Here is a 15,174-nt window from a genome sequence, read left to right as displayed (position 1 = left end):
TCAGTCCTGACATCGGCTGAAATTACACTTTTTTCATTTATCTTACCCTTAACTTCAAAATCAGATAGTTTATGTAGTGAGCTAAAGATGCATTTGAATACAAGAATAAGTACAAAATTGTGAACCGCCTTTTAGGTGATTTTTCAGAAAAATGTCGCTACAAAAAATAGCTAATTATTATTATTGCTTGACAGTACGCTCTAGAATATCTCAATTTTTCACACAAACAGCATTATTATTGTCTAGGCAGTGAAGAGACCTAATTGAAAATACCAATTATCTTTTTCTTAGCATTTCATTTTGAGATTCGTAGTTCATCGCAATATTTCCTAAATATATCATTAACCTATTTTAATAAATATTGGTATTATGATGGAAAGATATAAACAGTTTGATAAAAAAAATATACAGAATTAGTGTATATTTGAAAAAAAAAATTATACCTTAATAAGTCGGGTTGTGGTCCCGTGGCTAGCGTTGCAGACTCACAGATCAGAGGTTCGAGGTTTGAACCCCACTCTACCCTAACTTGATTTCCATTTTCTAATAGTTAGTTATTTACGACTCGTTGAAAATGGCCACCAAAATTGAAATATTTGGGCAAATTATAAGAGCGCTAATATTTATTTTAATAAAAAAAATATTTTTAAATTTTGTCACCATAGGATATAATGAACTTATGCTAGTGTTTTTTCAATGCTAAAACATTTTTGAAAAACCTTTTTCGAGCATGACCTTCAGTTCCATCTAATTTATGGTTGCAAAATGTCATCCTTTTATAGTCCTCACCATCTTTGGGAACAAGAAAAAGCCATGAGAGGCCAAGTACGGTGAATACGGTGGCTAGGCATAAACACGGTCTGGTTTTTTATCAAGCCAAGACGCATGAGCAGACGTCTATCATTCTCGTTCTGAAATAATCTTGAAAATTCGCCAATCACACCAAAGTGCGTCAAACTAGTTTATTTGTCAAAAACCAACTATGCGTCTGTAATGGCCAAAAATTGGCAGATGAATTATAAACCAATGTACCAATCTAGGAAAAAAAAGAGGCTCTTACAATTACGTATTTAAATTTGGAATTTAAATATTCCGTGTAGGTATTTTTTTATCAAACCTTTCATTATCTAGTAAACTTAAATATCTTCTTCCTCAAAACTATGATATTGTTACGATTGTTACCCGGTTCTTGTTACCACAGAGATGATGTTTTTCTTATAAATAATGTTTTGCTTTGTTTATTTGTTAAATCATTTTTGAAAAGATAAATTATTTAAAAAAAGATTAATTTGTGATCCCTTTTAATTGAAAATGCACAGAAAATTCCAAGAAATATTTTATATTTTGAATTTATCAATATAAATGAGGCCGATAATCGGGGCCGTAAAATTAAAAGGGGAAAATGAAATTCAATTAGAAAAATATTGTTCTCAACATATAAGATTATTACAACTCTGGTATTATGCTTTTCAATATTTTTTTCTTGGTTTTAATAAAACATTTTTGATAAAATTCTTTAGTTATTGCAATCTAAATTACAAAAGAAGAGTGCGTTTTTTTTTCAAAATAAAATACAACTAATACATTTCAACATACTTTTGAGTACGTCCAAATGTTTATAGACAAGTACTGGGTCCAAGTCTAGTTATACTTCTACAAAGATAGAGAACTTGTTTAAAAAGGTAATATTGAAGTCCTGTTGATAAAAACAACTGATCTTGATGAAAAAAGTTAAAAATAACTGCAGGTGAAATAATATGAAAAAATATCACCTAAATCAATTGATGTTTTACTCTTACTCAGTGAAAATCAACAGATGGAAAAATTAAAGAAATACAGATGCTCAAATATAGGTCGAATGGTGATTGTTGCACGGTGATCACTTAAACAAGTTATCACAAAAAGACTACACTAAAGACTAAAATGATTTACTAATTCAGTGAAAATGGCTGCAAAACTGAAATATTTTTGTAAATTTTAAGAACACAAACATTTATTTTCATCAAAAAAATATATTGTAAAGTTTCATTAATTAGACTTTCATATTCCTTTCTCAAAAAAGTTCTTCACATCTGTTAAAACATACCTAACCCATTTCATATTCATAAATGTTTCATTTTCAAAATTTACATACAGTTTATGAATATTAAATTTTCTAGAGTGATCAGCAAACTATCACGCTTGATACGGTACTTGAGTAAACTTTCGAAGCAGTCCGCGACAGTTATCCATATTACCCTGGGATAACTCCACATACAGCTGCAGTGGGAGGGCTCTCGGGGAGTTTATCTGCGAGAGAATATTCTTGGCAGTGACGAGATCTCCCCTGACCGCGTGGCACACGGCTCCATTCAGCCACACCGCCACCCCGAGAGTGTCCTGAGCCCCGGAATTTATTTCAGTCGCAATGTCGTGCATAACCGCCGGGTTCAAGTGGTCGATCGCTTCCGAAATCCGGTCCAGCCCGATCAAAGCCTCGGCAGAGTAAAGGTGTGCGAGGGCTCGCTGCGTCGGACTCCCCGGGCGCGACAGAAGAGAGGAGCAGTGAAACAAAGCGGATGTGGGATCGCTTAACCTCAAACACACAAAACTATACAATAATAAAACAGAATTCCTCAGGTTGCAGTACTGTTTGAAGCTCATCGGGGAGCTCGGGGCAACTTGGAATACGAATCGATCGTAGTCTACCGGTTGGTCCAACATCGGGAGTAATGTTACAGCATTCATAAGACAGAGGGCGGCAAATTCGAGAGAGAGAGTCGGGATGGCGTAGGATTCGCTGGATATGGCGTACTTGTCCTTGTGCAGAGTCCCTGCTACAAGTTTGGCATGAGGGCCCGAGCTAATCTTGCGCACAACAATCTCTTGGCGGTTCACCCTCGTGTAGGAGATGACGCAGCACTCCGCTAACCGAAGCCAGATTCTCGGATTGTTCGGGAAGTGTCTTGCGGCTTCTACTAAGCAATCGAAAGCGTCTTCGGTTCGGTTAGCTCTTAGTAAAGCCACTCCGAGATTTAACACGTAAATCGGTCTTTCTTTAGATGTAGTCAACTTGGACGCTTTGTCTCCTTCTAAAGTTTTGGTGTGTTCTTTCAATGCCTCCTGCATGCATTTGATAGAGAAGTTGTTTTTCTTCATGGCGGAGTACAAGATCCCGAGGTTGTTATTGATAGGCGCCCAGATTTCGTCAGCATCCGGATTCTTCAGTTGCGGGTCGGGTATCTGTCGGGATCGGCTCAGGGTGGCCAATGCGCCCTGGACGTCTCCGTTGATGTACTGCTGATGAGCCCGTAAGAACAGCCATTCCAAAGACTGAATATTTGTAGCGGGTAGTAATTGTTTCTTGCTCATGAGACTCGATCGCAGTTTCAGCTGTTCGTACATATCGGAGAAGTCAGGCGATTGGTGGAATAGCTGTATGCATTGGTCGCCGAAGAAGTTCACCTTTTCTGGCAAACGGCGACACAAACTCACTTCCATAAGCAGCAGGATTATCCCGCAAGTCAAGTTGGTATCCGCTATTTGCTCTCTTAGGGTGAATAACTTCTCTAGGATGGTGTAAGCTTGAGCGTAATGTCGGGTGTGATACAGCAGTACCGCGTAACTGTAGAACATCGACGCATCTGTCGGAGATTTAATCTCGTTGATATTTACTGAAGGCCAAATTTGACCCGTAAGTTGCATTATTTGTTTGCGGAACGAATCCACGTTCTTCATATGGCTCAAATAAAACTCCGCGACGCCTTTGTTGAATATAACACGCTTGTTTTGCTTAAGATTTGCCGATAACTCGTTTAAATGTTTGAGACACTCTTCGTATTTACCAGCTTTAAATTCCTTCAATGCTATGACACTCGGATCATAACTGTTTGTCGTAATTGAATCAGACATTGTTCTGACTTTTTGCACATAAAATAACGATGAATTTTATTGATAATTTCAAATTAGGTGCGATAGAATTTACCAAACCAAACGTCAACCTATAAATTGTTTTTCTATACTTTCTATATGTCATCTCGCACCAATGACAGATTTAAGATTTTGTGGGAGCTGTTCATAAACATCATTTAACGATCGTTGAAATTAATTTTTCTGCGTTTGTTTAGGAGGCAAAAAATCAAGGGTAGGGGAACCCGGGGCGGAACGCGGTAGTTAAGCTTCAATTGCAATTTGTGAGAGTTTGAAATTAACAACATCATTATTTGTCTATTTCTACGTTTATTTACTTATTTATTTACAAAAAACAAGTGTTAACATACCTAAATACATAATTACTGTAAAAAAATAGTGTCTAAAAAAGTGGAAATTTCCCATTCTGCCCCACCCCCCGGGGCACAATAGGAAATGAACCCTGGACACAAAAGGGTACTCGTCCCAATTATACAATCCAACATGATAATATTTTTTGCATGTTTTATTGTAGAATCGTAGATTAATAGGGGAGTGTGGAGAAAGTATGAACATTGAAATGTGGGATTGTTTGAAAAAAAGTATGCGTGAATCAGCAACGGAAGTATGCGGTGTTGCAAAACAAGGAAGAAAGAAAGGTGGTGCATGGTGGGATGATGAAATAAAAAAGCTCGTTCAAGAAAAGAAGAAAGCATGGTTAAACTTGTTAACAGTCAGTCAAACAGATACCAGTAAGTATGCCGCATTACAAAGTGTAATTGAACGGAAGAAGAGAGTAAAACAAGGTGTGTGTGAAAGAAAAAAAATACTGAAAGAAAGTGAGGGAATAAACATGACAAAAATTACAAGAAAATATTAAAATATTCTGGAATGCAGTTAAAAATTCCCAAAAAGGTAAGGATAGCGGATGTATGACAACAGTAATAGGAAACGATGGAAAAATGGTGACGAATGATAGTGAATGGAATGAATATTTTGTGGAGGTGTACGAAACGCACACAGGAAATATAGCCAGCGTACCACCTTCTCAAGTAAACATAAATGCAGATATAATCTGTGGATGACGATGCGAAAGAGATAAGTATGGAAGAAATTAAAAATGCTGCTAAGAATATGAAGAATGGGAAAGAAAGGAAATGTTTAAATGAAAAAATCCACAGGACTCCGTATTTGAAAAAATAATCATAGTAAAATCACCGGACACTTTTTTGAAAAAAATAGCTCATAATATTGCCAGTTAATTTGTACTTATTCTTCATGTGACGTTTGTAAACCTCTAGTAACATTAAATATGGCCGGCCAATTTCTTGACAAGTGACAACCATTGCGTCAGGTTCTGTCGAGACTTTTCTTATAAATATAAGAAAACTGAGGAAATGTCAAAATAAAGCGCTTCCGTCGTGTACAATAAACTTTTATACTCTTCAAAATAAACACCTGAAATTGTTGCGCGTGTGCTTCCTTCGCGATAATCAACCGTGAGTTTTGCGAAATAAGTGTCAAAACATGTGAAAACCCCTCTGTATTTTTGATGATAAATTCTATTTTACTATTTTAGATGAAGCAAAAAGGACTGTTTTCTTCATTATGTCTATATACCGTTGGATCTTTGGCTCTGGCGACAGGATCCGTTCTCGTATTAGGTCCCGAAGACAAGTAAGATCACATAATGTAACTGGCATATTGAACTGATTTGAATTTCGAATATATCATACATTTTCATAGGTTAATTTTGTGACTCACTTTATCAGTCGACTTTCTTTTGTTTTCAGGATTTCTATCGCCAGAGGGATGTTTATTTTAGTGCTAGGATTTGTATTTTTCCTTTCTCTGTTTGATTTTTTAAACCATGTGGCGCTCAAAACGAATTCTGGTCTCAAAATTCGGAAAAAATACCAGCTAACGATGTCAGATGTTCTGGATATTAGCAACAAGTGAGTTAAACCTTTCAGTCATAGAACTAAGAAAAGTCCAGAAACAGAAGGCAACTAAACTACTCAAAAATCAGTAGGTTTACGTTTTGACCCATTAGTTTCTTTGTAGACGTCGCTCAGTACGCAACTCCTGATTTGAATTCAACTATGCCGTGTTGTGTCCTTTTAAAGTGTAGAAATACTGCTAGGATCTTAAATGAACAGGATGCAATCACATTTCATGTGTAATTAGCAAATAAATGTGTATGTAACAAATGCATTATTTAAAAATTGAATTATTTTTCCATCTGTTAGATCGCCGAAGAAATAAAATGAACATTTCGTTAGTGTTGTCAGGGTAGTAAATTTTTTTACCCTACTTTGCTCATCTAATGAGAGAACTAATGAAAATTGGATCTCGGATTAAACAACTTGACCGACATTATCTTTAAAACATCAAATATTATTTAACATGATATAAAAATATCCCTTTTATGTAAAATAAAATTGTTTTTTATTTTAAGTTCAAAGTTAATTAATTCAATTACTTTTATTAAATGACCCTTTACTCATCTACTCTGTTGTGTCAATCAATGTTTCCGCGTGCACAATGAAATTTTAGAGAAATTAACAGATTGCTTTTTTTTACCTTACATTTGTGTTATGATTATTTTTTTCCCATCAAACAACATTACGCGGCGACATCACGAAAGCGCGCGGCGAAAGTAGGGCATAGTGCTTAATTCTATGCTTTCAGTATTACAGTTTCAATGCCAAAATCTATCATAACTTTTTTTTTGACTTCTCTGGTTTGGACATGTTGAGAGAATGGAGCAAAAAAATTCACAGTGCAAATGTTGAAAATGCGGGCGAACAAACTAAATTTTTACCAGTGTCCAGGCGGATGAAGAATACAGTTTTGTGTTTTAAATAGAACCAGAACCCTGGGGGAGTGTTTTTGACTCGGTCAGGCAAAAATCCTGAATAAGGAAATTTCGAAGGATAAGTCTGCCTCGTTGTACAGTGGTTGACGTGTTCGCTTACCACTTTCGCAATCTTGAGTTCGTTTCCTGGCAGGCTGGACTTGATTGATTTCAAAGGTTTTTTGAACTGCAATATTTCAATGTTCCTGGACTGGCACCTGAAGCGTAAGACTGATCCCCTTACCTTCATGTAACAGATAATCGAACTACGCTACATTTGGTTTACCAATGCAGTGCCTTATGCACCACCGGGTGCGGAAAAAGAATGATCATGATGAAATTTTTACATTGTACCTTGGAGCCTTCTTTTTGCCATTTTGAAGTACAAATGCGGAAGTTATTGCAATAAGTTATTTTATACGTTAATAAAACATCTAAGTCCACTTTCGTTAAAAAAAAATTTTTTTTGCTTTTTTTTAATGCGAAAAACATCAGTAGTTCCAGATAAGCTATTTCAATAAGCACTATTATTATCAAAATAATAATTATTTCACATTGAAAGTTCTTTATAGATTGCAATTATCTCATTTGGTTCAAAAGTTATGATGTTTGACAAATCGCACAATCACAAAAACTCCTATGGTTTATCCTTTAATGTACAGTTTATAATATGTAATTTAAAAATATTTTTTTCGTAGGTATTTGATTCTGAAAATCGCTTTGTTTGAGTAAAATAAAATAAAGAAATGATCTTTTGTTAAATAACTACTACTATAAAATAATTACATTTGGTATATACCTTATTATAAAAAAAGGGAATTCAGCAAAAAAACACAAAATTTTAATTTTCAATGTTTTTTTTACTACGCCCCTTAAAATACTCGCCATTTGCGATGATACATTGATGCCAACGCTTAATCTAATTGTCCATGCACTTTTCATAGGCCTGCAAAGGTATGGCCTTTAGCTCTCGTCTTTAGTCTCAAAGCGCGTTCCTCTTAAAGCAATTTTAGTTTTGGGAAAAGAAAAAAGTCAGAGGGGGCCTGGTCCGGAAAATACAGTGCTTGGCTGATGAGATTAGTCTAATTTTTGGCCATAAACTCTGAAACAACCCCCGCTGTATGAGACGGCGTTTAATCGTGGTGCAAAATCCACGAACTATCCTTCCACATTCCTTCAGTGTTTTTGGGACGAGGGGGGCAGCGACGCGTTTCATACCCAAAACATCTCAATGATGATATGCTCAGTTACACAGCAAGCTCTCGGATTGGTACACATCGATTTTTCAACACGATTTGCTTTGCCTATTTGATGTTTTCTTGGGTACTTGACTTTGCTGGATGTCCAGTATGTTTATCATCATCTAAGCATTCACGAACGTCTTTAAACCGCTTATACCATTCGTATGCCTGTGTTTTCGACGTGCACAAATCTTCGCAGGCTTTATTTAACATTTTTGCAAATTGCAATACGACACAATCAAGACATTGGTGCATGTAAGCCATAGTTTTTGCTTTGATTGAGGAACAGCACATCATTATTTTGCAACATTGTATGCCATTCGTTCCAGTAACGATGATACATCAATCAGGCCATTTAGTAAACTAAACATTGACTCGATATCTCCATAAGTTTAGCCTCTTCTAAAGATAAACCTGCAAATATAGTTAGTCATTTACATATGCATGAATAGTGAGTCACTTGTTTGTTTTTTTATTGTCTGATAAACTTACATGTATTAAATGATAAACATTTATATTTATAGTGAACGAAAATTTATATCCATTTGTAATAATATCAAGGAGGGTCCAATATTGCCCCAATAAATGATAAGCCGATTCTTTGATAAAAATTGAACCTGATATTTTATTTGTTTATTTACTCATGCCTGTAATTTTACTAATGTTATTTAAATTCAATATTTATGTTTTTTTCTATAAAATAACTCCATGTGTTGTGTACCTATAAACAAAGAATACATTATCTAGTAATTGTTGAAGATTCATTGTCTAAGAATTGTTGAAAATCCGAATGAATACTAATCAGATTATTTGTTTGATTATCCGCATTATATAGAAACCATTGCCGCTTTATATGGAAACTGCGTTATATAGAAACCACGTTAAGTGAATTTCAGTAATAATTTAATTGTGCTTAAAAATTATTTCAGACAGAAAACAAGTAGGAACTAAATTGGACTAACACCAAGCACCTGTGCTGTTTAACTTGGCCTCAATTTTGTAATTTTTAATTATTTTTTTTTCTATTATTTATTATTTATTAATTATTTTCAAGGTCAAAATATTTTTATGAATTTCATTATAAAAGCAAGCTTTTTCTCAACCCTGGGTGTTTTGTGCTATAATTGGGCCTCCTGGTCTGTTGTGGTGTAAAAAAAAAAAGAAAAATGTTTATACAGTCTCCCATTAATGAGTCTTTAGAAATATTGGAATGAAGCTTCAAGATGTGGAATTCAGGTTAACCAAATAGTTGGACCAGTAATCTTTAAATAATTTACTGATTCACTATTTTAGAGGCATGTAAAAATTAATTGTGAATATTTTTCTCTAGGGTTGTCTCCGCTGTCCAAGCGGCGCTATCGTGCGCGGCCGGCACCATAGTGTGCATGTGGTCCTGCACCAGAAGCTTCCTTCACTCCAACCACTTTATGTCGGAGGCGTACGCGTGGTTTGGCGCGGCCTACTTCTTCTACGACATCTGGTCCATGTACAAGGTCCACATCAGCATCGGCATCCCGACCGTCCATTCTTCCGAGAAGACTTTAAAGAAGATATCCGCCAATCGAAAAAATAACCAAGTAAATGACTGCGCTACGGTTCACCCCACCGGGGAGGGAAAGAATTGCGTTTTTGTAAATGAAAATGGAAGCCAGGAACTCAAACAGAAGGATGACTTCAAAGTCGTCCAATCATTTTTCTCGTACTGTAAAGACCAACCGATTATCATAATGCATCATTTGTTTATCGGTGGATTTGGTTTCCTTGTCATTGTCGTGAGTATTTTATTTATTTATTGAATATTCATACTGTTATTGCCAACATTTGACACGGAGATGTTACACCCCTAGAATAGTAAGTAGACAGATAAGTCTCCGTGACAAACGAACCATTGGCGATAATACAAGCTTTTAATCTATGACAACCATGTAAACTATCATTGCTGGAAGCCTTTTTTTATTGACATTGTTTTCGTTGACGAGTCTTCGGAATTATTTCACCTGCATTGAAGGAAACGTCTGTAAAAATCTTTCAATTTTATTTCTCATTTTTTAAATTTGTAGCAATGTTTCTTTTTGCCTTCATGATAATTTCCTGTTTGTATTAGAAATGCACCGATGACTATATCAATTATAAACAACATTCAAGTTTGTCAGTGAAAACTCTTAGTGGAAGTGTGTTCTAATTTATAATATAAATAAAAGTCCAGTAATAATAAAATACGTTTATTTCTATTTTTATATATCTTTAGCTTTTTAATTTTTTTTTTTTCTATTGAATATGTTCTGTAACTTGAATTATAAAAATAAAACTTTTATTTTATTTGTTGGTTGGAAGAAATTGGCATTCGGCAATAAGCCGGTGCACCAATGTACAAATAACATTATGTACAAAAAGTTAAATAAATAAATAATAATCTGGAATTAGCAGTGAGCGGTTATTCCTAATTTGTATCTCTCATTTTCTATTTCTATAAGAAAATATTTATTATAAAATAGTATAACTAAATATCTTCTTTGCATAAAATCTCAAAATAAATTTGATCTGCCCACCGGTTTCAGAACTAACTGTTCCTTTGTCAAGGCTTATAAATAAACTAACGCTAAATATATTTACTCTTACCAAATAACAAATTGATACTAACGCATGATGTTCATCGCAAAGTTCAAATATTAATTTTATTCAACAATATTTTGAGTATGTTCAAATGTTTGCCGACTGGCTGGATTTCCTCCCTAGGGAGTAAAAAGTCAACAGATGGAAGAGCTGAGGAAATGTGGATGTTCAAACATAGGCAGAATGGTTAATGTTACACAGTGTAAAGTGGCTTCTTAAACCAGCCAATGAATGCCTAGACTTCCACATTCCCTTCTCAAAAATGTTTTCCCTCTCTGTTGCAACAAATTTAGATTAATTTTTTTGATCTTTATTGCTTTAGCGCAATCCAGTTTTAGAACATTTTAAAAATTCCTAAATATATTATAATTAATTCATTTATAATGTTGTTTATAAATTTCGATTTTTAGTACTTGCGCGGGGGTCTCGGCGACTGCGTTTTTGGTGCCGTGTACCTCATGGAGCTGTCCACTCCCTTCGTGTCCCTGCGCTCCATCCTCAGCAGGATGAAGCTGAAAGCGTCCCAGCTGTATGTGGTGAACGGTATCGCCATGCTGGTCTCCTTCTTCATCTGCCGGATCATGCTCATTCCCTATCTTTGCCACATGTACAGTCAGACTATTGGACTTCCCTACTGGGAGGTAAGACTAAGTTTATTGTCTTTTGAATAAATATTACCTTGTGACATTAGTGAGGTCTCTGCAAGCTGTTCGCGCAGGGTATTTTTTAAAATAAAACCCTTGAGACTTTAGTGTGGATGTTTTTTTAATAGGTTAAAATTTTGTGTGATGAAAATGTTTTTTTAAAAATATAAACTAACACTACATAATTGAAATTAAAACTGAATTAACTACATTATTAATGTCGTAATGAAACTTTCTCTTTCATACATTTTTTTTCTCTGTTTTTGATGTGTATTATTATCTTTCTCTGAAATTAATGTATCAAATATTTGTGTGTACCAGATATTATGTTATTATCTTATATATACTCACTGTAAACAAATTTTTATTATTTGTTTTTAACAATAATTTGTTAATACCATTTTTTTATATGTATAAGTATATGGAAATGTATATATTTTTTTATTGAAATTCTTTACAAGTTATTTACAATTTACTTTTTAATTTAATTACTTTTCTTATATCCATATTTTTTTTTTCTTTTTTACTATGTAAAGTTTCACTTTTTATTTTGTATAGTAGTATGCTTTTAATTTTTACTTACTATGTTTATACTTACCTGTATATTTTTTGTAAATACCCCTTGGGCGTATTGTAAAATTAAATAAATAAATAAAAATAAAATAATTAATAAGTTGAAATTTTATAGCAATACTCTAGAAGCTTAATATATAGGTACATGTATTTGTATTAGATTTTCACCTTGTGGGCATTTTTTGACTAGTTAGAAATAAATGTGCTTAAAACTTGGAATAAAATTGTGGCAGAGCGAAGTTCGAACCTCAAACCTCTTGATTCGTGAGTCCGTAACACCACCACAAGACCATAACCAGTTCTACTAGTATTAATAATGTTATGTTTCCAGGCTGTTAGAGGCCTACCAACCGGCTGCAAGATTTCCATCTCCATCCTTCTCTTCCCGCAACTCTACTGGTTCTACCTGATGATGAGGGGCGCCACCAAAGTCTTCTTCACGTCTGCTCCGAAAGCTCCGGCAGAAGTCTCTGACCAAATCAGTACAGATGGAACAACCAGCTCCACCAAGAACCGAGTGTCTACCAATGGATCTTCCTCGACCAGTTGATTAAGAAAGCAAGGTCGTAACATAAAAAAAAACAAAAGATAAACAAAAAATAAAAGATAAGTCATGTTTATAGAAAACATATTTTTTGTACTGACAATTGAATTATAATGGAGTCGCATAAACTTAATTAACAAGTTGTGATTATTTAAAATAATTCACATATTTTTGTTCAAATTTTAAACAAAAAATGAACCAAAAACATAATTTAATTTTTACTATCAAGGTCAGCACTTCATAACTAAACAAGGTTACGATTCTTATCATTTATTAAAAATAATCATTTTTAAACAGAGTTTTCTTAACTTTGCCAACATGATAAATAGGAAAATAAGAATGTTTTTTTAAATTTTATTTAAAATCATTTTAATTACTGTACATTAAATTTTTTTGTTTTAGTATTGTGTAATTGCTGATCAGTTTTTGAAAACAAATGTTGCCTGTTTGAAATTCAACGGCTAAATGTATATTCTCAAAACTATTGGAAATCACTCACAATGTTCATAAACCACAATATAAATATTTTTTCATAAATAGTTAGTTATAACTTAATGCTTGCTGAAATTTAAAAAATGATTTTTGAGTGTATGCGACTTACTTATAATTTTTAGATAGTTTAAAGTGTTATCAAGTGTACAGTAGAGAGATATATTTATTTCCAATGTTGATTTTCTTAATCTTAGAAACTAGTCTGGAAGAGGGGAAGAGTAAGATTGGGTTAGTTAATTTAATTTATTTTTGTTTGTGTGGAAGTCTCTAGAATTTGAGGCACATATCTACCTGAATTCTGTTTGATGCTGCTAACTTTTCATTTAATAAATATATTTGTCTTTCCAGTAGAAAACATTATGTCATAGTGGAGTGTTATCACTATTATTACTATTATTATCACTATTATTATCAAGTCTACAACGTTTTGCACGGGTTGGTTATTTGAAAATTCGCACAGTTTAGTGAATGACACATGCAAATTACCGCATCAAGATATTCACTAAATACCGATTTTTTGTGTGAACATGTTGGAAATTACGAAGCATGGCGCACTTTTGCCAAAAAAAAGCACAAGTCAAAACTCGCAAGCGTGTTTAGCGGAAACCCAACTATTCCTTGAAGAGCATTAAGTTGTTTAAAACATTAATCCGTGTAAAACAATTACAGAATGGCACAAAAAAGTATGAGGTTGCGGAATATTAAAACAGTAATACAATTAGGAAAGATTTCCGCCCGTGAAAACGGAATATATCGCACATTTGATAAAATAGTCTCAACTAATTTTTAGTTACAGAAAGAATTATAAAAAATACTTTCATGTGCTATAGCATTGACCAAATTCTAGCTTTACAATTTACTTGATGGCTGTATGACACTTACAGTAACATTTACTTGAACACCACCATTCTCAAACAGTGTTATATTTTGACTATTTTCTATATGACAGTCAAGATTTTCATTAAAAAATGTTATATATAGCATTTTTTAAGAAAAGAAAAAACTCAATGAAAAGAACTTCTGAAATTCTGCTTTATTGAGTAATAACTATTTTATCAAATGTGCGACCTATCGCACCTAAGCGGGCGTGGTTTAAATATAAAGTTTGCTCATTTGAATACAGTCTTAGTCATTAGTAAACCATGAAGTCAGTGCTTAATACCAACGCTAAGAAAAATTACCCATTTCTTATTCTGCGCAAATTGTGGCAGTATACAAACCTTATTTGGTGCTTTAGAGTAATTCCACAGATCACTACCGATGCCCGTGTATATTTTTCAAACAATTCCGTTATTGTAATAGATATTTAAAAAGTATTTTTTACATTTTCTAACATAGTTATATTATTTTTAGACAGTTATTTTTGTGTAAATAATGTGCGTTTCTCGGTGATACTTTGAGAGTTCTTTTTATCGATTTCAAAGATAATTATTTAAAAATAATTATCCAACTAATACAGTGGTAACACGCATTCGTTTTGTGTGGTAATAATGAATGCTTTCATGTAACTAAATATTTATACGACCTATATAACATTATATAGCTGAGCCAAATATAATATATAAGTTAACATGATCCCAGTAACTCCCTACGTCTATAAAAAGACATTGTTCATAAGTGTAATAAATGTGTTTTGTAATATTTTTCACTGTACGTAATAATAGAAATAGGTGTTAGAGATTTAAATTGTTAAATATTTATTTTTTACGGATAAAAGTATCCATTTTGTGGGTTTTTTCAAGAAACGAATGATAAAACTAATCTTATACTTTGAAGACTTATTAATAACTATTGTGAATGTAGCAAGCAACCTTACCTTACTGTGGAATATAACGATAATATTAAAAACATGTAAATACATTGTTAAACTTCTAGAATATTTGAAATTTAGTTGTAAAATAGAAACAAATGTGTATTTTGTAACCAATATTTTATCTCTTTTGCGTGTGTCAAATTGTCTTTTTATATACTTAATTGTGGGTTTGATGGAATCTTAGTCACAAAAGCACCCAACATCAATTTTGTTTTGTCATTTGTGATACAAGTGAAAAAGAGTTTCCAAAATAAATCTATGTAAATAATTAAGAGTCCATAACTCTTAATTTTTTTGTAAAAAAGCTTGGCGATTTACATGAGATTTGGTACAATGTGCATACATGTACATATGTGCAAACAGTAATTTTTCTTCCAAAATGATTGATTTCATTGTATGTCAATGAGGAAGTTCAGTGTTTTTTTAAAATTATTTATCAATAGACTCTCTAAAAATTATTTTGAAAATTTCAAGTATTTTTATGTTTCGCATTATCAACGCTATGATTT

At 33.4% G+C, this 15,174-nt stretch overlaps 2 protein-coding genes across 2 annotated transcripts; one reads left to right on the top strand and one right to left on the bottom strand.

Annotated features, from left to right (window-relative positions):
• Positions 1-1,287: 1,287 nt before the first annotated feature.
• Positions 1,288-4,023, bottom strand: LOC148279094 (CCR4-NOT transcription complex subunit 10-like). Its single transcript, XM_088230469.1, has one exon. The coding sequence runs from the start codon at positions 3,889-3,891 to the stop codon at positions 2,176-2,178; it is 1,716 nt and encodes a 571-aa protein (XP_088086595.1). The 5' UTR covers positions 3,892-4,023; the 3' UTR covers positions 1,288-2,175.
• Positions 4,024-4,967: 944 nt separating this feature from the next.
• LOC148279093 (TLC domain-containing protein 3A-like) lies at positions 4,968-12,515 on the top strand. Its single transcript, XM_088230467.1, has 6 exons — positions 4,968-5,387; positions 5,468-5,565; positions 5,682-5,843; positions 9,317-9,758; positions 11,010-11,240; positions 12,148-12,515. The coding sequence occupies exons 2-6, from the start codon at positions 5,468-5,470 to the stop codon at positions 12,364-12,366; spliced, it is 1,152 nt and encodes a 383-aa protein (XP_088086593.1). The 5' UTR covers positions 4,968-5,387; the 3' UTR covers positions 12,367-12,515.
• The last annotated feature ends 2,659 nt before the right edge of the window (positions 12,516-15,174 follow it).

This window comes from Micrasema longulum, unplaced genomic scaffold (assembly GCF_059751315.1).
Source record: "Micrasema longulum isolate JH-2025_06_02 unplaced genomic scaffold, ASM5975131v1 h1tg000769l, whole genome shotgun sequence".
In the NCBI taxonomy this organism is placed as follows: Eukaryota; Metazoa; Arthropoda; class Insecta; order Trichoptera; family Brachycentridae; genus Micrasema; species Micrasema longulum.
Note: the sequence above shows the minus strand (reverse complement) of the source record. Positions and strands in the feature narration are given on the sequence as shown.